Below are 24,094 nucleotides of genomic sequence, written 5' to 3'. Positions count from 1 at the left end.
TTGGAAATGTTTTATTAGCCCTACGTACGCTTGAATAAGCCAGCTTAGCGGAAGCTATCGGATTTTATGCTTTTGACTTTTGCATCGAGTGCAGCGGCGGTCTTGGCCCTCTCAACTGACCTGGGAGTTGCATTTCCCCCGATTCCCACTCGCTGCCCCGGCCGCTTTTCCGACCCCGCTTTTCCTCTCTGTCTTGGCCAGTCCATCGCCGCTTAAGCTGTGCAGGAGTTGCAGGAGCTTTTTCTTGCCGCTTGTTGGTTTTTGTGGCTCTTTGTTTTTCGTTTCGTTTTATGGGTTTGGTGGCGAGTGCACCTTTGGGTGCTGATTATCTGTACGTGGCTAATGTTTGGTTTTCTCTTCCTACACATTGAGAAAACAAGTCAAATATATATGTGTAACAATCCTAATGATTATAAAACAGATTGCGCTTTTGCCGGTAAAATAAATAGTTCGGTCTTGTGGACGATTAATTAATATATAGTCAATATTTCCACATGTGTTGCTATTGAATTTGACAATCCTTTCGCCTGCTTTCGGCTGATATCGAACATTAAGTTAATGGCAGTCTGGAGAACATTCCGCGGCGAAGATTCCTAACGTGAACTCAAGCTGGAATTTCAGAGCAATGAGGGCCATAATGTTATTGCAAACATTACTACATTGGCCAAATATTTATTTCGTGAGAGCACTGGCCGTGCATCAATTTTCGGTATTTTCGGTATTGAAAGGAATTTCAGTGCACTCAGCAACATGTGCTGTGAAATACACGCATCCTGGCTGGCATTCCCATTGTCCTGAAATGCGAGTACAACACAACAAAGAGCAAAAGAGCCGAGTTAATCTAGCCTGTAGCAATGGCAATGCCCACGATGATGGCGATGGAGCGGCACATTCCTACTTTTCCGCCGATTTGAGAGTTTGATCCTGGCCAGGCTTAGTGCGTTCGCCTGTGTGGGTGTTTAAGTTAGAAATATTGAAAATTTTTTTATTGAAGCACGATATATGAATCGCAAACGCAGCCTGTGCTGCACAAACACCAATGGGCAAAGAAAACAAAACGTGAAATCAAATTCCATGGCAAAGGAGTAAGCCTTTGCCTTTGTTGGGAAATATTTTACCCAACAGATGTTCTCATTCGTAAACAGATTTTTAGAAATCGTCTCGGGCCGTGATTTGCATAATACTCGTGGTGAAAGAAGAGCTTTTCACGCGTTATTGAGAACAGAATCGATTCAAGTCCTTGCCGTTTTCAAGAGCCATGTCTATGAGTTTCTCCCCCGAGAGTGTTTTGCATATCCCGTCGCAGCGGATGTTGCCATTGTCCTTGTCATTAATTATTCACTGGTAGGAGTAGGAGGGATTTGAGGCGAGGGCTTACCAGATCATGAGGTGGGCTTTCGCATGCTACTCTCATCTCGCAACAAAATAAAGATACGACGCAGACAAAAATGTTACTTCCGGTGGCCAAAATTGATGATGTGCTGCCACAGATAAATACAGTGGGCCAGATGGCGAGCCAAGGCAGTGGATTCCAGGGGGGCAATTTAATATTGACCCCACTGTTTCGGCAACAAACAGGAAGCAGCCACATCATAGACATAAATATTCCTCAGCTAATAACGCACACAAAAGCGTACACTTCCGCTTACGAGATGTAAACTTGAGGGTAAACTTTTCCCCCGATTTCCCAGCTGATTGAAGACCGATTTTGTGTGTGTGTCATAGAAAATATATATATTCTGTTCTTATTTTTTTACCAAACGTGCTGCTGGTGTTTACTAGACAAACATCAGCTTCATCATATTTATAAATTAAACGTCATCGATACGATACATCGATTGCGGTCGGGGGAGGTGGCATGTATGTTTGTATGTATGGTATATGGAGAGCCTGATAGACCGAAACATAAAAATGAAATATTTATCATCCGAGGCGGTATCACTCGACGTCCCAATAACAATTCTCGATTGCGAACGTGCGTTGGCATCTGCCGATTGCCGACAATCAGCGCCAAAAAGGACGAGTCCTGACAAATACGAGTGTGTGGCTGACTGGGAGTTGCAGATACCACCGCTCGTGCTTCCTTTCAAATTTGTCATCATTTTTGTCATTGGTTTATCGGCAAGGGGTCTGCTTAATTTCCTTTCGAGTGGCTGTGATTGGGCCAAAGTTGGGGCCATCAAATAGGCAGCCAACGATAATCATTTCAATTCAATTTCAATTCTCTGTACAGCCAAAAAAGTTAATTAAATGAGAAATTTATTCTCGAAAGTTAAGAGAGTGGTTTTACTATTTACACATAACACATAGAACACGTTTTGCCTGAAGTGTTTTTATAACATCTTAGCTTAATCATAACTTACATTTATTTTATTAAACTCTTTCGTTTTTAAAGCGAAAATGAAAATAATTATTTTCCGAATGTTATAAAAAAACACGTATAATTATGAACTGCTCAATTCCCCAGTGAAGAAAACAATAAGCTGGCATCAAAACGGCAAAAAACATATTTGAAGAGTTTAAAAGTTTAATGCACAACCAGAAAATTTGTTGAAATGGCATCAACTTTTTTACGGCAATCAATACGAAGAGGCAGCCAGAAAAAAAGGCTGAAAAAACAACTTGTACCAATTTGGAGTTTTGTCATAAAAAATTGAAAATGTCAAAAACAACGTGGACGTTTTGCCAGTTTGCTACCACACAAGCAGGATATATGCGCGTGTGTGTATGCCTGTGGGTGTAGATGTGTGTTTTGCCGGCATGTAGTTGACATCATTGATTGATTTAGCTGTCAATTGCATAATCACTCAAGCGTTATTGTTCGACCGCTGGGTCTCGCCAGCCTCTCGCTCGCTTTCAGTTTTGGTTGGTCTCCCTGCCACGCCCACTTTTCCGCCGACACCGCCCTCCGTCGCCACCCTACCCACTACCATCTCCTGACTTCTGTTTGTCTGACTTGGCCAGGCCAAATCAATGCGCCACCGGGGGTTTGAGTTTGCCCACGTGTGCGGCGCAAATAAAGCAGCTGCCCAGTGTCAGGCAATTGTCAGCAAGCCGCCGGTGCCCTATGAAACCACCACCCTCGCCAATAGCCACCCACCCAGTTGCCTTGCAGCCCCCTCGTTGCTTATTGTTGCTGTCCTTGCCGTTGTAATAGTTGTAGCTGCAAACCGCAACAGCGCCAGCTGTCGGTGAGATTGTTGCACAAGCATCCTGAGTCCAGAGTCCTGAAGGGTGTCTATGTGTATGTACACGGGGGAAAATTACTCAATATAGTCATTGAATCAATTTAGGAATATCAATATTTTTTGAATATTGTGTATCCAAAACATTGATATATTTCTAAGAGAGCAATTTTTTGGCTGACCCTAGCTTCTCTTCAATTTTTTTTCAGTGCATGGGTGCGCCTTTGATTGCGAGCGCGCCGTATGTTTGTGCATGCGCCTCGCATATTGGCAACAGCAATTGATGTGGCAACAAATTAACATGCCGCAAATGGAAGTAATGGCCAAGTGTTAATTGTTGTGTGAGTGCAGCACACACATCTAAACCCACTCGGCATTCAGCCACAAAACAAAGCATTGGCCCATTTATAGCCATTTAATAATGACGTGATTTAAAATTGATTTATTTCTATTCGGCGAGGTGAAAGACAGGAATTGACCCACAGAACAGAAAAATCAAGTCACAAAAAAATAATAAATTACCTTCATGGCAGCCCGATTGTCGTTGTTGTTATTTGCGTTGCCTTCGGCCAATGGCATTGTTATTCCTATAATACACACAAATACACAAGCTCACAGAAACGCAGGGACCAGCATAAGTCCTGTGCTGGCAAATAGAAAAAGAATGACCAGGCTGCCGGAGGGGCCACTGGGCTTGTCTAGGCTTGTAAAAAATGGATATGTCAACGTCCGGCATGTCAACAAGATAACATGACCATGCCCACATCGGCTGCGCCTTGTCAAAGAAAAAGGAAAAAAAAGATGAACAAAAGTTCAAATCAACAAAAGCCAAGCCTCAACTCGGAGCAACAATTGTGGGTAGAGGCAGCATTCAGCTTTCAGTTTCCATTCCCTTTTTATGGCATCTCTGCTCTTGTATTGCTTACCGAAAATCCAACTCAAAGTCAGCCGAAAGGCTGCTGAAAACATCCTGAGTGGGTGACCTGAATGAGGCCAAGATTAAGCAGCCAGCGGGATAGTACCGCGAAAATAAGCAGAATCCATAGGAGGATTCTGCAAACATTGCAAATAATGTCTGCAGAACTTTAACCTTAAAGGTTTTGGTTGATTTCAATCATACTCAACCATGCTCTGTCCAAATTATGAAGTATGGATTGACATCCCATTTCTCAGTGTACAATTATGGTCACAGGGTCCAGTAAGATGTCCTCGAAGTGGATATAAAGCCTCTACTGTGGGGCGAAGTAATCGTTCGCTGCCAAGTATCCGTTTACGGCCAATGCATTTCGGCTGCTTGTCGTGTCATTCCGGATATCCGGCGGAGTTGCAAGTGCACGGCGCGGACCATAAATCTTAAAGGAGCCAGCGGGCGAGCGGCAAAAGAACAGCGTCCTTGAGTCGGCCAGTCGCCGAGTCCTTTAATCGTGTCACAACAACCCAGCACAGGACAACACACTAAACAGCTTTCGCCGAATTGCAGTGTCATAAAAGTGGCAGCGCTTTCCATCCACTCGCCACTCGTTTTTGGCCGTTTTCCCGCCTTCCTTTTCTGGCCAAAAGCATTTTATCGCTCGCTTTGACGGCTGATGGGCTCTTGTTAAGTCGACCGGCGGAAGCGCCTAAGCAGCTCGCATTTTTTAACTGCCAGCCGCATGCAAAATAAATTCGCAACGCGAGCTGCTGATGTGTGGGTGGTGGGTGGCGTGGTGCGGCAATTGCAGCCAATGGAGGCTTGTTGCATATATGCGTTGCAATTGCACGTCAGTGGCATGTTTGCACTTGACAATTCATTTCATTGTTTGTAGATTGCATTTGTCGCCCCAGCCCGCCTCTGCTTTCCTCTACGCCCTCACTGGAAATTGTTAACGCAGTTTGGTGGAAAGGGGCGTGGTCGTGCAGCAGCTCCGAAATTGCATTCGCAGCACGCGATGCGCGCATTTCACTCGGCCATCCCCTTCAATGATTCCCTTTTTACTCCCACCTCTTGGAAATGCACTCGAACAAATTTGTAAATGATTTTGCAGTTTTAAACAATTTTAGCTGTTTTTATTTTGACAGCTATTTTGCGAGTATGAACATATCAATTTGTTATAAAATTAGTCTGTGATTTTTGTAAGTGGGTATTGAACTTTCGAAGCTAATTATTTCCACGTAAATAATAATAGCACTGCATTTTTTTTGAGTGTTCCTTTCCCAATGCCTATTTTCGACAAACACAATACGCCTGAGTTTATTTCCCAGCTGCCTTTTACTTATTTTGCACCGTCGCCATTCGAGGTTGCTACCTTTTTCATGTTTCTCCTGCTCCAGCGAAATGCAATTTTCTTGGCATTTTCGGCAAAACTTGAGCTGGGTTGTTTGAATTGCAGTATGCACGTGGTCAACAGGTTATCCTGTCCGGGGAACGGGTCCTTGGTCCTTGGTCTTTGCACCGTGGTCCCTGGTTCTTGGCTGCCTGCCTGCAACGTTTATTTCCGCTTTTGTACCTTTTTGGCATTTTTGTTTTCTTCGGTCCTGAGTCCTTGTGCCTTGGCTTTCTTTCTTTTTTTTTTATGTTTTGTAGATATTTTTGTGTTTTGTCGGTTGCTGTTGCATTGTGGTTTTCTCATTTATTTTGTGCTGCACTATGCCGCAACATATTTTTGTTGCAACAGGAAATGGCTTCAATTTGCTGTTAACAAGTTTAAAATTTCGCAATTGCAACGGAAATACTATACACAACATGATTTCCACCTGAGCACGAGCATTGGCGCACATAATTACTCAGCCAGCAGTTCAGTTGAGGTGTGTGGGCGAATTAATATCTCCGACTTGATTTAGAAGGAGCCTTTCAGCTGGGGAAAGCTGAAACTAACTAATCTGATGACTTCATCTTCTTCCCGTCCGCCTTCTCAAAGGAGCAAGCAATCAGTCGGTCTGAAAACTTAGCATCTTGGCCGGCTCATCCGCTTTTGGCCAAAGTCCGAGGACTTTAGACTGCAGCAGCTGTTACACGATGCCAATGAACTCCGCACTGCACATCTGCTTACATCTGGAAAATAAGTTCACGCCATTTGGCAAAATCCTCGCAACGTGCACAGCCAGCTCTTTGTGGACATAGTAGGTATGTACATGTACTATATACTTCAGACAAACATATAAAGGATATATTCATATGCCGTGTCTGGGATTCCTTGGGGTGCGTAGGTGTGGGTTGAGATGACTGTGATAAATCAACAAATTCATCAGGCCGAGACTGGCAGCAGATGGCGACACTTTGGTAGTGGAGAAAGACATTTAAATCTGGCCGAGACTTTTTCAGATTTTGTTATTATTTAGAGATAGTTTTACATAGATGTAATATGGACAAAAAGTTCTGCATTCCGAAAGAATACACGTTTTGAAAGTAATGTTACCAGATGAATGCTTTTAAAGCTATTAAAGATGTTCGAAACATAATTACCTAATACGAAAGAGCTTCTTCTGCTGAATAAGTTACTCATTTAAGCCCCTTAATGAATACAATTTTCTGGGAACATAGGGAAATGGTGGAAGCCGTTTAAATGAAAATCAAATTATCATTTTTAATTCAACCTGCTTCGCCACCTTTGCGTCATTTCGACCATTTCGGGAATTGTCGCTGGTTGCTTCATATGAATTGTCAACGTTTTTATTTAATTTGTTGTGGCTTTGCGCTTCAGTTTTTCTATTTGGTTTAATTAATTTAAGCGCCTCCCCCCACCAAACAAACTGTCTCATCGCACGATGACAGTGTCGAGAGGCCCACACATGCACAATTTTATTACCTATTTTAATCATAAAAAGCGCGTGGCCATGTGGCACAGACAAATTGACATTATCATGGCCAGGAGTGGGAGTGGCAACCACCCAGCCACGCACGCATCCTTCCTTGTCCGTGTGTGTGTGCTTCGCTGCAGATGCGTAAGTTGATTATTAAGTGGCGTGAGTGGGTGACGAAGTAGCTGATGGAAAGGGGAAATGGAAGGTCCTGGCTGGGTATGTTGCTTCGATAATTACGAGCGTGCCCAGAACCAGACTTTGCCCACGGTTCATGCCCAGTTAAATACAGACATTAGGCATGCATAGCTATTTAGCTATACAAACACATCTCACACCCCCTTTGCAAGTACACGGCTAAGAAATATATCATTATAATAATAATGTATTCGGCGGATTAATTGATGTTGTGTAGAAACCAAGAACGTGTCTTCACTAGAACTACCAATATCCGTGGAACTACTTAAGCTTAAGCACTAATTTAGTCATTTTGCTGAACAATAATAGATGAATCTATTTGGGGACCTTATCCAATTAGCAATTAAGTAACATTTCTCTCTCTGTAGCTGTTGATTTTATAAGAGCGCGTGCGCTCGAGGATTTCAGTGCGGCCGGGTCTCAATTATAATTTTGTTTGATGGTCGCCCAGAATCGTTATGTCCTTCGTGCGTTTTGCAATAACAACAAAGAAATGAAATTACCTCAAGGCTCAAATTAAGCAACCCCACATATGCAATGCATGTGTATATGTGTGTGTGTGTGTGTGTGCGTGCGGAGCGGATAATCTAACGCAATTAATCGACTCGTCACTACGCACACACATGTCACAGTCCTTTCGCCGTTGTTGGAAATGTCAGCGGTCTAATATGCAAATTAATCTGAAATTACAGCGCATTGCGAATAGAAGGGGCGTAGAGAAGGCCCTACCTATTATTTGGGGGCGTGGCAGTGTCCGCTATTCACGTGTTTTAATTAAATTTAATTGCAGACTAACGCTGGAGTGGTTCTGGGTCGGGGCTTTGCGGCACTCGATTGGAAAAGATTAATTTGGAATGCATTCAATTCTCCATTGTGCTGCTGGTTTTTAAACAAATTGATAGACCCTCGAAACTAAATGGAAATCAAAAAGACATTATGCAAATTGTTGCTGCCCCAAAAAACACATTAAATTGATATCAATCTACAAGGAAAAATTCTTAATATTAAATATGTATGGCTTCTGGACCCGGAGCGTTTCACTTTGCCCATTATTCCGGATGACGAATCCCAGGACCCCTGAACTCCCGAACCAACGACCCCCGCACCGCCCAGACCTCCAATGAGCAATCCCAGACAAATTCAATCAATCAAACAAGGAGCAGGCCAAAAGCAAAGGCAATGCCAATGCCGTTAGGTGCCCGTAATGAAGTCCTGTCCAAATTTGCCTTTTTCTAAATTAGCACAAATGTTCTTTTTACGACGGCGAAAGCGGACCTGGAAGTGGCAATGGTCCTGCCATCGGTTCCGGCTCCTATCTGCGCCACTGTGGCTCCGACTCCGGCATTGTCTCTAATTTCTCATTAATTTGCAAGCGAAATCAGTGAACACGGTGAGGCACTACCGAAATGACAACAAGCGGAGAGCGTGCACTGAGCAAAAAGCCACCTAATATGGTGAAATTGGAAAGGAGCTTGATTTCTTTGGGCTGGTATTTCTTTTATAAGCATTGCCACAGCATTTTACAAGTATGTCACATAAAAATGCTTTCTTTCAATAATAAAAAACCCATAATAGATCCGTGCGCCATGGCCAAATTTATCCAAGTGCAAAACGACAGCTCCAAAATGTAACGACAAAAGCGAATAGAGGCAACAGGGCGTATGAGCAAACGGCGGTTGTGGATGGTCGAAAGGGAGAGGGAGCTAGGCGCAAGACAAGGAGCGGGAAAGAGATGGCCCCAGCTCGGGGCAGGTGGCATCGAATGAATACTCGTCAGGTGTTTGCTGTGGTTTTTCGAGTATTTTGCCAGAGACCACTGCCAACGAACGCTGTCAGCGGCACAGCCAGCCACTGCCAAAGTCAATAAGAGGTAACGGACGGGCAGCTGCTGCTCCGGCTTTCGACTTAATTGAAAGGCGTTTATTTGGCTTTAAAAACGTAAATCAAATTCATTTAATTCACCCCCAGCCCGCGATCTTCTTTGCCCTTATCTTTTCTACTTTGGGACCGCCCCTTCGGGCGTTTACCTCTGTCCGGCAATTACAGGGCACTCGACACTTGAATGGCTCTGTGGCAGATCTGCATGGCCGTCCAGCATCCGCCATTCGCCATCCACATCCGCATCCGGCAGCTCATTTTATAGCTTGTATTTTAAATAAATGTCTACCATCGCCGGGGCCCTTGAGTCTGGTCAAGCAAATTTCCGCGCTTACGCCACTTGGGGCAAACAAAAGGCGCTTGACATTGCCCCGGCATTCGCTTTTGTTGGATTAGCTTTGATTAGATTTCTCTTGTTTGCAGCTCCTTCTTCGCCATCCTGCCGCAGAGTGTCACTCAAGTGGTAGGGGCACCTGTACAGGCGACACACTAAGCGAAAAACCACGGCCCATCTAATGAGGGACTAATTGATTTCATAGAATGATGTCATAATGGAAGCAATGCAAAGTAGAGTCTTAGTGCAACAATAATGTATACCCTTTAGTAACGTATTCCCAGTTTTGATACGCATTTTATTCCTTAGTGTATGGACCGACTTTATTGGTCCATGATTATATTATTTTGTACCTCTCCGCTAATTTTTCCCGACTCAAACTTCAGGAGGCTGGCCCAGAGGTCGTTGAGTGTTTTAAAATTACATTTCCGTGTCGAAATTGCACCTGTGACTTCGGCGCAGAGCCGGAGGCACATAAAATGGGCCACTCAATCTGTGTGACTCATTTTGTCAAATTATTTGGGGGATTTATGCGTTGGCAGCCATTTTTTATTCGCTTACTTTAATGGCAGTCAATTTATTGCCAATAAATTTGTAGCCAAAAGTTTAGAGCAAGGCCGTGGAGTGGCAAGCTCGGCCCGAGTAGCAAATTTTTATTTGGCCAAGTGATAAACTTTCAACATATGTGCGGGCCCCGGAGGGTCGACTCCTCAGCCGCCGCCATCGCCGCCGTCGCCGTCGTTGCCGTTTACTTGTTTTTTTTTGGCAGCGGCTCAATTCCGGGCAGAGCCGAGAAGCGGAGGACCAAAGAACCAGAGGCCCAGAAACTGCAGTTAAATTCAATTTGTGCCGCGCTGCCTGCAAATGACAGGCAGCCAAAGTGCCATTTTAAGCGGCAGCCAAAAATTGTCGCCCCTCGTCCAAGGACGAAAAGGACTACACTCGTTGTCGTCTTCATTGCAGCATAATTTCTGGCGCGGCTTTGTTGGCGCGATAAAAAAGTTTGGGCTGCTGCCCTTACATCCCTTGTTGTCCCTTTTATTTCCGTTGATTTAATTTTAAAAGGCGCCGCCGCTCTGAAGCACTTTTATTTATATACATTTAGCCGCTGTGGGGCGCCGTTTTGCAACTGTTTTGGCTCCGTTTAGTTGGCCCCAAAAACGCAGGACATTGTCAGCCAGTCAGCCAGCTAGCCAGCCAGCCAGTCAGTCACTCAGTCATTCATTCACTCAGTCGCCGAGCATTTGGCAACAGACACTGTCCAAAAGGCAGCCAACCGTGCTTGGCACTCGTGTTTCGCCTTTGTCAATTTTAATGAATTAATGCGTATTTTATGGGAAAAGTTGCCTGGCCGCGGCATGAAAGTAAATTAAATAAATTTATGCCCCAGGATCCAGGGACGATGATGCTGCCGCCACAGCCTGGCTCTCAGTCTATTATCTAAGCATTAAACCTGTGTGTATTGATACACAATCTGTACAAATTGAAAACGAAATTTGTTTGCCATTTAATGATTGTGCAAACTTTGCTGGTCATTAAAATTATATTAAAAAGTTTACACAGCTGAATGTACTCGGCCCGGTTTCAATTTGCTTTAATTTGCATTGAGTGGCGCTTTAAAGTCGCAGAACTTGGTCCAACATTTGACACTTGCCACAAATATAAATCGTCGCAGGCGGCATGAAAAAGTGTCAGGCTTTTGCGGCTGCAACACAAACTGCCAAGACTCATTTTTCACACAACAGAGCGAAGGATTGCGAGAAAGTCCGGGAAGATCACATAGAGAAAAAATGAACTCTAAAGTAAGCCAAATGTTGCATTTACATTTTCCTAAACTTTTAATACAGATTTTGAACAAAAATAGTAATGAAAGATGTGTAACAAAAACATTTTTATAGTCTCATTATGTCATATTTAATGCTAAGTAAAAGGTATTTCTCAAAGTTACTTTCTAGACCATAAATATATATTTGTAAATTAAAGGGTTAAGTTTATTTCCAAGTGCAGGGAAAATCGCTAAGAGTGCCAAGGAGATGATGCTTGACTGATTGTGCGCGTTTTGGGGCAAAAGTTTTTCGCATTAACTTCCGCTGCACGCCGCGTCGCATTTGAATGCGATTTTGATTTGTCACTCGCCGCCTCGCAACAAAAGCCGCCGCCTACTTAACAGCAGAGTTAGATGGCGCGGGCCGCTCAACTTTTTGCGCCATTTCCGCCGCCCACTTGTCGCCGATCATTGGTTTCCGTTTCCCCTTACTGCAACTGAAAGTCGAACTGTAGAACTGTACAACTGCAGAAGTGCAGAAAGGAGCCAAGTTAACTTGACGACGTGCACAAGCGCATTTTGAAGTTTATGAAAAGGGCTGAGGCCGAAGCTGAGGCTGAATCCATCGCTGAAGCTGGCCAACTTTCTGAATAGATTAAGTTGAAAGTTTTGCTCATTTTCAGCATAGTCCCAATCGAGGGTCCCAAACGGGGCGACAAAATTATATGCCCCTCTGAAAAAAAATTGAAATGGAGAGAAGGAGCATCAGCGTAATGACGTCGTGGCCAGGTGGCAAAGGAGTCTGTAGTCTGGCGATGGTAGACAGCAAACCAAAATCAAAACTTTTTCAAGTGTCATTAAAAGTAACCGAAAAAAGCAAACGAGATAGCGAGTGAGTTTACTTACCTTCGCATTCCCAGTCGCAACTATCAACTATTATCTTGTTGATTTCTTTGCTTTTTTTTCGGGAAACCTCTTTGGGACTTTTACACGTAAGTTCAGCATAAGTTTTGTGTGGGTGCACGGGAAAAAAAGTTTTGTCAAAGCTGGAAAGTAGGATTATAGGAATAAATTCGGCTTTCCGGTCCTCAATATCCAAACTTTTGTATTGCTTATGTTATATTGCTTTTTAATTTAAAGCTTTAATTGGAACCCATTGAAATTTGTTGAAAGATTAATTGCTCTATGAACTTTTTTCGTGGAAATTTGGAAATTCGTGCGAACCAAGCTTGCGCACAAAGGCCAAGTTAAGCCCTTTGTGGCCGACAATGAATGGCTGCAAACAGCAACAAGCAAGAAAGGCTGCCAAATACAGGCCGAGAAGGCCTCGTTAGCCATGCAGCACAAAAATGTAATTGAATTATGAGAGGCGGCAACAATATCGAGGAAACTAATCAGCCAAGGACTCACAGTAGTCCTGCCAAATGGCCAGAACGTGTCCATGTCCCGATCGCTAATCAATTTGCCCATTGTGCCGAACTCCTTTGTTTCTTTATTTCTCTGTCTCTACGTTGCTGGTACTGCTTCTGATTCCGATCCCCATTCCGATTCTGAATCTGATTCTGGTTTTATTTATTAATGCGCCTCGTGAAACGAGTTCGAAATCGAGGCCAGAACATATTGCAAGTGATTAATCAGGAGCACTGCTATCTGGTTATGGTTTTGGGCTGCGGCGACTGCAGCGACAAGCAGACGCAATTTGTGCCGCCCACCGCAGGCGGATAATTGAATTTCAGTTTTGTGCCCGGTCACGAATAGTATTATAACCATATACTAACTATATATATCTCGAGTCCCTTGAACTGCCCGTCATCGTCTTGGCTGCTAATGCTACTCTGCTGCTGCTGCTGCAGTCGATTGGTTTCTGCGAATCTCCCTAATTGGCCAACTTGAAGTGGTCATGGGTTTTATGTTGATCCTTTCGACCAGTCGAATAATTAATTAGCTGCATTAAAGCAAACACACTCGGGGCGTTGTGTTTTATGGCCAGCCTCATAAGAATGAGGGGCCTCGCATTATATTGTCTAATCAGATTTTTGGTGGGTGCCAGTCCATTAAGCATCTGCGATAGGGAAACTATTTATTAGTGGTGCCCCAGAGGCAAATTGTGTGCTGGGAAAGTGGACAAGTGACGGTGCTGGGTGCTGGGAGCTCGGTGGTTTTGATTAAGAGCAAGGTGTTGATTGATTTGGAAACTCAAAGAGACTTAATTATTTTGAAGGGATTATCAGTGCGATTACGGTTGCCGATTGCGATTGTATTGCCAAAGGGAAGCAATTAATTGAGGGATTAAGTTCCTTTTGTTTCCGCAGCCTTTGCTTTTCAATAATTTCTCACCGACTTCCATAATGAGTTCTGTCTGGTGGCCCGTCTCCGAAACTTAAACCACAAAAACTTTCAGTTATGTCGAATTTTCCACACATATTACTCTGTAAAGTTTCCACTGTTCACCGCAGCTGAAAAGTTAGGCCAGTTAATTAAAAACGAGCTCAAGTCTGGGGGCGAATTTGTTGTACAAATTTAGCGTCCTAAATGAAAAATCCACCCATGAGTGCTGTTAACCTGATGATGAAAAGTAGGTAAAGCCGGAGACGACAACATATTTGCGATTATTTCCCACGCGGGCACTTAAGGCATAAAGAGCAATAAATTAAGAGGCGAAGGCAGCTGCGAAGGCGAAGGATGTCCTGGCATGAGGATGTCTTTGAAGCCGGCTGCCTGGATCCTTGAATCCTTGGACCCCGAAGGCAGCGGAGAACCACTTCAGGTGTAGATGGAAAATGTAATTATTTCGTAGATTTGCTCCCGCCATACGGTTTTTGCAGATCCGGAGCCCCGGGATAAAAAGCTACTAAAAATTCAAAAGGCCAAGCCCCCAAAAATATTAAACGAATGTTTGCCGTTGCACAATGAAAATTTTTTTGTACTTATTGTTTAAAGAAAACGAATATAATGATTATCTTTAAACTCTTAAGGTAAGTTTGACACGTATAATATATAAAATTAAGCAGAGAATTTTATACTGACTACAGTATTGCAATGTTTTTTTTTATTTTTTTGAGTGTTCACTCGAATAAATAGTTTCTGGCAAAATGAGTTCAACGTTTCTCAAAAGAACTGCGAGCAAATAGCGAGGGGCGAATGGAAGACGGAGACGAAGCCTGATGCTCATTAATTAAGGAAATGGCAAATGAAAAGCCTGCGAAAAACGCTCCCAGGACGTCTTTTTTTGGTTAGTGACCTGATGAGCAGACGCAACATTTCTGAGCCGCGCACAAGTATATATATATATATATATATATATATAAGGTAAGATATATATAAGGTAAGCCCCCCACTTGAATCAGGGGTGTATGTATATAAATCAGTTTTATTTGCTTTCACTTGTTCTGCTCTAATATTTTTTTGGGCCAGTCGCCCGGCATCATTTGTTTGCCTCGGCGTCGACAGCGGCTTGTGGCTTTCAACTGGTCCCGGTCCCCGATGCACTTTGTTTTTCCCCCTTTTTAGCTGCTCAAACAAAAACGTCGAAAATTAAATTATTAATTTATTGCCCTTTGCTTTGGCGCCCCAGCCACAGCCGCAGTTTCTATGGACCATTCACTCGTGATTTCCAGAAAACCAGCCGGAAAAAAACAAAAGCAAAGCAGAGCCAGAAATAAGAGAAATTCACATTGCTGTGGCACAACATTTCGCGGTTTCCTTCGACATGCACCCTCGGCTCGCTAATTATTCATAAATTAGGCGCAGAAAGACGGGGGACTTCATTTGCCGCTTGTTTGTTTATTTAACAATTTGCTCGGCCGGCACAAGTGCGGAAAAATGTTCTTTGATTGGAGTTAATGTGCTGGCAGAAGAAGGAATCGATGCTAGAAAAGGTATTGGAGTGGGTAATGTTCTAATAATTAAAAAGTAGTGACCCAGGCGATTACCAAATTGTAAGATCTGATACATATGATATTAGCTCAATATAGTTTATTAAAAATTCGTATGCGGGTACTTACGATATTTCTCCGAATGGGGTGAATGCATCTTTCAGCTGTTGCGTTTCGATTTCGGCACTCAGATCGCCCACAAAAATGTGAAACTGTTCTGTAAAGACAAAAAGGGAGACAAATTCAGCGGCAATTACGGTCTGGGCAAGAGTTAAACTATAGTTGCTTAGTCTCGCCATCGGGCGACCAGACGACAAACCGCACGCGACGGCCCAGACAGACACTTGAGATGGCCAAGATGGCCATGTGTGCCCGACCAAGTGGCAACTGGCTGAAATCGCAACGTGCAATTGTCCACCCCCGAGTTTCGAGCTCCGAGTCCCCCAGTTGGCCGGTGTCTGTTGCTGATTTGGGGCTTGACATTATCAAATGCCGACTGTCAGCCGGGCTGCCTGGGATCTCGCCCCCGAATCCCGGAATCGTTTCCCTGAGACCCTGAGCCCGTCACTCCAGTTGCCACTTTGCTTGCCGGTTGTTGCCGGCTATTTTCAGCACTCCGGCTCTAGCTCAGAGCCAGATGCAGAGTATCTGGTTCCGCATCCGGTTGCAGATGCAATCGCCGGGTGAAAACTGCCAGGAGCCGGCTGCCAGGTGGACACGAGTGCCATCACAAGTGCGCCAACGTGTCATGTTTGCATGCACGCGCTGCCGACAAACACGGGCCAACATCTATAAATAGTTTTGCTCGGAAGTGGTGTATGTGCATTCACTTTAGTAATCTTTCTACTAAAAATATGTTTAAGCATTTACGTACAGAAATCTAATAAAAGTGATTTATTTTAAATATTTAGCTTTATTGTTTAATTGACCAGTTTTGTTGATTTTCTGAGGCTTGCCTGTACCCACAGACCAGCAGAGACCATCCGGGATCCTGAAACTGCTTTTCGGCTCGCGTCCGTGCCAAAATGACATAGTTTCGCATTACAAGGAAATTGCACTTGAATGTGCGCGTCAGTGGAGTACGACTGGTGGGCGTGGCCGGCCCTAAACTCCCACACACCCCACGCCCCACCTCATCATGTGTGCAGTGGAAACAGAGTTGACAAATATGCCAAAAAAGAAAACTCCCCCAGCGACATGAATTACAATTCGGGTGGGTGGTGGCTAGTAGCTGGGGCGGTGGTGCTGCGCGTCGTCCCGTAGCTGTGGTACTTTCATTTGTCCGTCCGTTCGTCCGCCGGAGCGGCAGGAACTTGTGCTAAGCGTCATTTCCGTTGTTTTGAGTGATTGCAATTGAGATACGGTTTTTGCGGTTTCTTTTTTCGAGCACCGCTGGGAATCGCTGTCTCCCTGTCCGGGCAATGGAGCACGTGTCGACGCTTCTCTTTTCACTTAAGCGGTTTAAATTCCACTCGAATCGGATGTCTGCCTAATGTGCTGTAAAATGTTGCCTTAAAGATTCACTCAGCAAAAAATCCAGGGCCAGGAAAGTTTACTTTAAAGTAAAAATAATTAACATGTAGCTCAGTTTATAAAATCTTTTAACAGTGACTTATTAACCAGCAGTGTCATTTTCTTTTGTACTGATCAACACAGTAATAGTTTCCTTTTATAAATATTAAATATTATCTTGAATCAGTTACTAACATACTAAAAGTCTGATAAAGTGCAACCCCAAAAGCCCATCAGTCACAAACAACATTGGTTTCCGTGTAGGTCACGCAAAAAGGATTAAAGGGAAAATATTTGACTGGGTCGGGCATTCGACTGGAATGGAATGTTGCCATTTTGATGTTGACACTCAAATGCCTTTATCTCGGTGGTAATAAATTGTTCGGCAAATCCCCCAAATCAATCGCTGACCAATTTATTTTATGCAATCTCTGCATCTGACACAACCCCAACCCCTCAATCCCCGGCCAACGAATGAAGCCAACAATTTATTGCCCTAACTAACAAAACTGCAGCTGCAATCGCTGCGTTTACAAAACTTCCCCTGACCTTCCACCCTTTCATCCTTTCCCCGCCCGGAACAAAAACAAACCGCGCCCAAAACAAATGCACATTAAATCTGCACCAGTTACAAATTCTTGTTGGTTTTAGTCAACTGGTCAGTCGCAAAACAATTTGGACAGGCCATTTTATTTGCCAGCGGCAGATTTTTCAGCGTTTTTCCGCGCTCTGTGTGGGCCATTCAACGGGTCCGGGGCCAATTAAGTTCCAGTCCATAAAATTTGCATCAAAAGGCGATGTCCATAATTAAGAGTCCAAAAATATACCCATCCGGTGCGGCCTGCAATACGCACAGTCCAGTTTCACAATTAAAGAGTCCGCGTCTCCATTAAAAGCCGGGCCAACTTCCCAGCGAGCGGGCATAAAGCAGCTGGCCAAAAGAATTCACAGCCAAACACCAGAGCACGAAAATGAGCGAACATCAACGAAAGGAGGCTTGGGAGGGAAATGCCGGGTGGTACGTAATTCGACATAAAAATATCGTAAATCTTAAATTAGAAATTTCGCACATTAAAAACTTGGAAATTGCATTTGGCTTTCTGCCTTCAACTTGGTCGTAAGCTCGAATTCAGGCAAAAGGCGAGAAATTCAAGCGAAAAACATCCTAAAATCTACACGCGAAAAAATTAAATGCTTGCAATAAATAAAGATAAAAAATAAGTAAGTAAAAAGTGCATGATACGATGTTTTCTATCAAGAAATTAGCATACGTATTACATTTAAACCATTTGTTGCTTATGTTTGAACCAGCAGTCAATTATTTCAAGTGTACAAGTATTTTGGCCCGATTCTGTTTGTATTCCTATGTGTATGTGTGGCAACCAAACGAAGCTTGAGCCAAATTCGGCGAGGAATCAAGGATCCCCGGACTGGCCTGCATAATGCCCATTGGCGCACATTTTTAATGAGTTGGACATAAAAAAGTTTTAGCTTTTGAAAAGCTGCTGTTGAAATGAAGCCAATGAAACCCTCACAATCACCCCAAGCTCGAGGGAAAATGAGGAAAAGGACGCTGATGAACAGAGGCCTGGTCTGCGGACCATTGTCTCTGCGGGGATTTGGGTGTTGTCCTGCATGTCGTCTGCTGTTTTATTGCATAATCGTGAGTCAATCAGCGGCCAGAGGGATGCCTTGCCGGTTACTACAGCTCCTGTTTATCCTGCGCCACCCCTCTTCCATCTTCCACCTCCGATATCCATTCCCTGTTTCAGTTGATCACGCATTCGACGCTAGTTCGACCTTCATCAATGCACGTCAGCTAATAAATACGTGCTGCATTTTGCCCTGACCTCCCAAGAGAAAAAGTCAGAGAACAAGAGGGGAATTGTTCCCCCATGCAATTAAATTTCACTTCAGCTATACCAGTTCGCTTTAATTTGCCGAATTTAATTGAATTGCGAGCACATCAAATTGCGCATACGCCCCGTGGTACGCAAACACAAATGCACACACACACAGACGAGCTGGTGGAAAAGTTGAAAAACATGGCTTTGCGATAAAAATGTACACTAATTTCGTTGAAATTATGGATTTGTATGGTAATGCGTTTCAATTTGCCGGCATTTCTAATTCATTTCCCGCGCTCTCCCGATTATCGAACCAAATTCAAATGATGAGCCATTAAATGAGAAGTGGCTATCTAAACTGCGTTGTCCTCATTTTGGGCGGTAAATTGGCGATTCGCGGTAGATCAATGGACAATCAATGCAGTACCACGGTACTGTATGAACTTGTAGTGGTAATGACTGCTTGGGCAGGACTAAATATATTTCATATATTCCTCATATCTAAAAGAAAGACGAATAGCACCCCCTTACTTTGAATTTATATAACCATTTTACAATACAATAAGAATGTACACGAACATATGTATCCGAGTTGTACGATCATAGTATTGCAAGGTGTTGCATAAGCTGTAGTCAATTTTTTGTTGGCTTTTCTTAGTTCGCGCTCTTGAGCGGTTTTTCCTCGGCTCTTTTTCTGGCGGTTGTCCAAACCGGAGTGACTACAAATGTGGTTGAAATGTGCGCGAAAAGCGGCAAACCGCAAAAGTAGCTGAACAAACACAAATGTGCCAGGCCAAATCGACAGAGAAAAAGGCGATAAAATGGGTTGTGGAACGGAGGTAAACACTGCTACATGTTCACCGACAAATGTGACGGACATGGACATGTGTATGCCCCCACACACCTCCACCACCACTTCCACCATTCGAAGGCAGAAAATGCAAAATGCAAACACAAATATAAACACAGATGCTAACTAACCACATCAACATATCTGCCTGTGTGAAGTTTAGACTGCTGTGCAAACATATGAAAATGGAGATTTTCACGATGGTCCATTTTGATGTATTTTGCTCGAAAATTATGTTACAATGCCACTTGTATTTGCATCGCCCGAATAGCCGAGCAATTATATCGAAAAAAGAAGGATAACACTCCGGCGAAGCGCCGTACATTTTTCATGCAAATGCATGGCCTCTTGAATTAAATCAACAGCAGCTCAAGCTGAAATTGCTGTGTAAACGAAATGGTAGTACATCCCGGCTATCCCCGATCCATTTTCGAGTGCCCCGGGCCATATTATAGCCATGGGCAACGCATCTGCTGGAGAGTCCTTGCCGTCCATTGTTGTCCGAATATAATTCATGGCTCAGCCAGACAACTCGCATCGTCAAGCTTTTTGGCTATAATACATGCGGGATAGCAGATAAGTAAGGGAAAAGGCATATAAAGGTTAAGCTCCAGGCTAAAGTTTAAATTTAATGAATAGAAGTGAAATTTTGCAGAAATATTTAACTAGCAACAGAAGGACACTTTCAATTTGGTTTGTTAGTCTCATTTCAATGGTACTTTTAGTCAAGTTCTTCCATAAGCTGACTTTCGTTTGCTTCAATCTATAATTTAAGTTAAGCTCTTCACAGATAGTTTTGAAGATACTTTCGAATAGCGCATGCGAGATACTAAACCGCTTTAAATGCTTCCAACTCCCGATAGTTTTCCGGCGGAACCTCTACTTCTGTTTATCGAAGTGAACTATGCATTTTGGGAACCGAGTTTCCCTTTGTTGTTTACATTGTCAAATGGATTTGGAGCCGCCGTTTGCACCGTTAAAAGCGAAGCGTAAAAGTGCCACAAAAGTTGCGAACGGGGTAGGGGGCTAAAAGGGAATGGATTAAAACACGTGAAGCACGCGACCTCAAAGCGCATTATTTGTTGTAAAAAAAGTATTACACACTCACACACAGACACACGAATACAGCTGAAACGAAATGGCAGTCACACACACACACAAATAGCGGGAAAACGAGTGAAACGAACGGCAGGGAAAACCTAATAAGCTTTTGTGCAATTGCAAGCCATTGTGCTGCAGCTAAAGCCCGGCCAACCAACAGAAAGCTAATTCAAACACCTGCCACAAAAGGTAGGAAAAGCCGAGTGTGTATGTGTGTGTGTGAGCTGAGAATATGCAAACGTCGAATGGAAAAAAGGGAAAAAAGCGAATGGATTTTGCCAGCCACAAATGCATGCAGCGCGTAACATTTAGCCTGCCAGCGCGCTGCAGCGGTGGTTTGGCGGTTCGGTGGGGCTATGCCTGTGGTGGTGCATTAACACATGCGCCAATAAGTATGCAATGCGCTGTGACATTTTTAACGCGTCCCACAAAGACAGCAGCAGGGCGACAACAATGCTTCTATCTCCGCTCCTTTCGCTCACCCTGTCGCCTTCGCTTCGCCGTCTGTTGCACAGGAAATCACGATTACAGTGAGTCAAAAGCAACACTACACTGGGAAAAACTCAACTTAATTGGTTAATACGTAGGGGAACAGTTGAAATTCTATCTCAAGTTAAATGAAATTCTTGAGCGATTCTATGACATTCCAATATGAGCTTAAAACATCTTTATCATTGATTTGCAAACACTTGATGAAACTATTTTTTTCGCTCTGCATAAGCAGCATCAGTTGCATGTAGAATATGTGAGCGTGTCGCTGTTTGTTGAGTGATTAGATTTAAATATGCCCGCCCGCAAACGCCTCTTGGCGAAATGTCACCGCATGTCCTGCTTTCGCTCCTGCTCCTGGCAACTCTCATCCCGATGAAAATGAGCTGTCGGCGGAGTCAAGTGTTTTTGTCGCGCATATGGGACGCCGGCATTTTGCTGATTGTTTTTTATTTTTATTTTATACAGCGAAAGCGGCCGAAAGTTTTCACTTGGGCTTATAGAAAAATCAATTCCCAATCCGTACACACGCTTATGCGAAAAGTTTTCCCATGAAACTTGAGTCGTTTTACCCCCCCGCACGATGGAACAATGGCTGTAAGCCACCGGAGGATTAAATATTTTCAATATGATTATTTGCGTTTGATAATTACTATAAAAGCTGTGTAAGCTATTATGAAATATTGATCTGACCTTAGGGCTTAGCGCTCATTAAAAAACACTTGGTCGGATTTCTTTGTTTCATTGTTCTATTTTTTGGCAACAGCTCCTTTCATTTCCGCCCATTGTCTGTCAATCGGCTCGGATCGCCTTGCCTGGAATCCGCTGCCACTGTCTTTGTCATTATGAAACGTAAAACGAAAACGATTTACAGTAATGCCAACACTTTGCCGCCCTGCCACTGTCTTGTCGCTACTACCTTCCCATCGTCCTTGTCGTCGTCCGACATTGTTGTTAAATGAAGAAAGTATTTTTCAAATGCGAATTTCCGTTATGCTCCTCGTTTCGACATGAAGACATTTTTGACTATTGTCTGGCGGAGCAGCGAGCTGAAAGTAGAATCTCAGGCAGCTGAAAACAGCAACAAAGTCGGTGCACTCGAAAAAAAGGTCACTATTAATCAAACTATGTATCTTAATTTTTATAAATAATTTGTCTTGTTTCCAAGGTTATTAAAATGTTGTTAAACCAATTTAGGTTTAAAATTTGTTTAAATAGTACTGAACAGATTTTTGAACAGTGTACACAACTATTGCCAATGACAACGAGAGCGACAACGAAGACGATGAGCACGACGCTGATGATGGCAAGCGTTTCCGCTTTTGTTGTTGTCACCGTTGTCGCTGCCTCAGTTGTTGTTTTTGTTGTCCTTGTTGCTGTGCGCGGGACACACAAAACATTGAATGACATTATCCTTTATTGCTTATCCCACGCCTTGTTCCGAGTCCTGTGGCCCGCGTTAGCAGCTGCCATGCAAAATGGACGAAGAAAGTCTTCTCGGGTTTGGGGGGCGAAAAGTCAAAAGGGCATACGCGGCGTATGCGTAATATTAACTAGAACTTGCAGGACAAGTGGTAGGGTGTGTGTGTGAGGGCGAGTGTGTATAGTGGGGTGAAAAGATCGAGGGCAGCCGCATTGTGTCCACCAGGGCAAACTTTTTCATTTCCCCGCGGAAAAATTTTCAAAAAAATTTCATTTCCCAACGACTGAAGGAAAACTTTGCACCAAAGACATAGAAACTAGTTAGGAGTGCAGATACAAGAGGGGGGTTTAGTGGAAAGTGGGACCAACAAAGCTGAAAAAGTCATGTCGTTTCATTCCCCCTCACCCAACCGCCCACTCATTCACTTACACACACAAACGCATTTCACGAAATAAAGTATTCAAATAAAATATGCTAAAATCTTTGAAGTACTTCAAATAGCAAAAAGTAGAAGAACCCAAACGAAACGAACAAAAAGAATACGCCACACAGAAACATTCAAAAACTTTTCATAGGAAAAGGGATATAGAATCGCAGTGAGAGGACCGGTGCTGGTGGTGGAGGAAAATGGGAAAACCAGGGAAAGCAAAGCTCGGCATAAAAGGCATCGAGAGAAATAAAGAAATGGCAGGCGAAATGGCAATAGCCAGGCACAAAAAGTAAATATCGTTTATGTTGTCATAACGCGCAATGCCCTGCAGCCAACACTACCACCACTAGCACCACCACCCACTTTTGAGGGCCCGCACCACCCAACCGCCCACAGATTGAGCTCGGTGCGCCACAGCCTTATCATTTGAATTTTCCGGCGACGTGTTTGTCGAGCTGGAGCCGATAAAGATGCGATAAAGTGAGAACAAGTTGTCGGGCAGCTGGAGAAAAGTTTTGACTGAATTCTGACTTTTGCCCGGCTTGACTTGACTGACATTATTTGGCCAGCAGAATTGGCAATTTGTGTAAATTATTGCCTCAACTTTTTCCTCGACAAACTTTCCTCCAAATTAATATGACGTTATAAGAATTTATTTGATTATTTCAACCATTTGACGACTTACTGCATACGCCCCACTTTTGCAGCATACTTAATTAAGCAGAAACATTGCACAAAAGTTTGCCGAAAATTGTATTAAAAATTCATATTTGCCTCGAAATGTGTTCGTAGTCCGCACACATGTAAAGCTCACAGCTGTTAGATTTAATTTGACTGCAAATAATATATGAACAAAGCGGGTATTTGCCTGGCTGGTGGGAAAACTCGGCTCAAACTCAAACACTCGACACTTTGGCAACGAAAACTGTTAACGGAAAATGTGTGTAATGCCCGGCAGGCGGCTGAATTTATGCATTTTAAATGATATGTGAGAGTTTCCGGGTGAGGCGGCTGCAACAATATTTGGATTTGCCAATGTGTCGGCGCTCTAGCGGAATAACCAGCCATGTTTGCATTTCAACAAAATGCAGCCAACTTTTAGGCGCAAATTGTCGGCAGATTATATTGTCCTGCCTGTCACGATATGTGTGATTGTCTTTACGAGTGTGTGTCTGTGCACTAATGCAGCGACAAGTCTGCTGGAAATTATCCACATGCCAGACGATTTTCCATTGCAGTTTCTGATATTTGTTTTTAATTTTTCCACGCATTTCTTTTCGCTCTGTGTTCTTTCAATTATCATTGTTTTGATTATTATTTTAATGTTTTGCACAAACATTTAGCTCATCCCAATCCTGCGACACATCTGTATCTGCTGTCACATTCGTCTGCATTTCGTGATGTTGTTCGTTAGCTGCTTTTGTTTCGTT

General features: G+C 43.5%; 1 protein-coding gene across 2 annotated transcripts in view; it reads right to left on the bottom strand.

The window, feature by feature from the left end:
* Nucleotides 1-24,094, bottom strand: part of LOC6618748 (nucleolysin TIA-1) — an 84,461-nt gene that overhangs the window by 20,205 nt on the left and 40,162 nt on the right. For both annotated transcript variants that reach the window (XM_032721798.1, XM_032721799.1), the window contains exon 3: nt 15,142-15,229. In XM_032721798.1, coding sequence (XP_032577689.1) covers nt 15,142-15,229 — 88 coding nt within the window. The remainder of the gene's footprint in view (nt 1-15,141; nt 15,230-24,094) is intronic.

This window comes from Drosophila sechellia, chromosome 3R (genome assembly GCF_004382195.2).
Source record: "Drosophila sechellia strain sech25 chromosome 3R, ASM438219v1, whole genome shotgun sequence".
Lineage (NCBI taxonomy): Eukaryota > Metazoa > Arthropoda > Insecta > Diptera > Drosophilidae > Drosophila > Drosophila sechellia.
The sequence above is the reverse complement of the archived record's forward strand: the minus strand, read 5'-3'. Positions and strand labels throughout refer to the sequence as shown.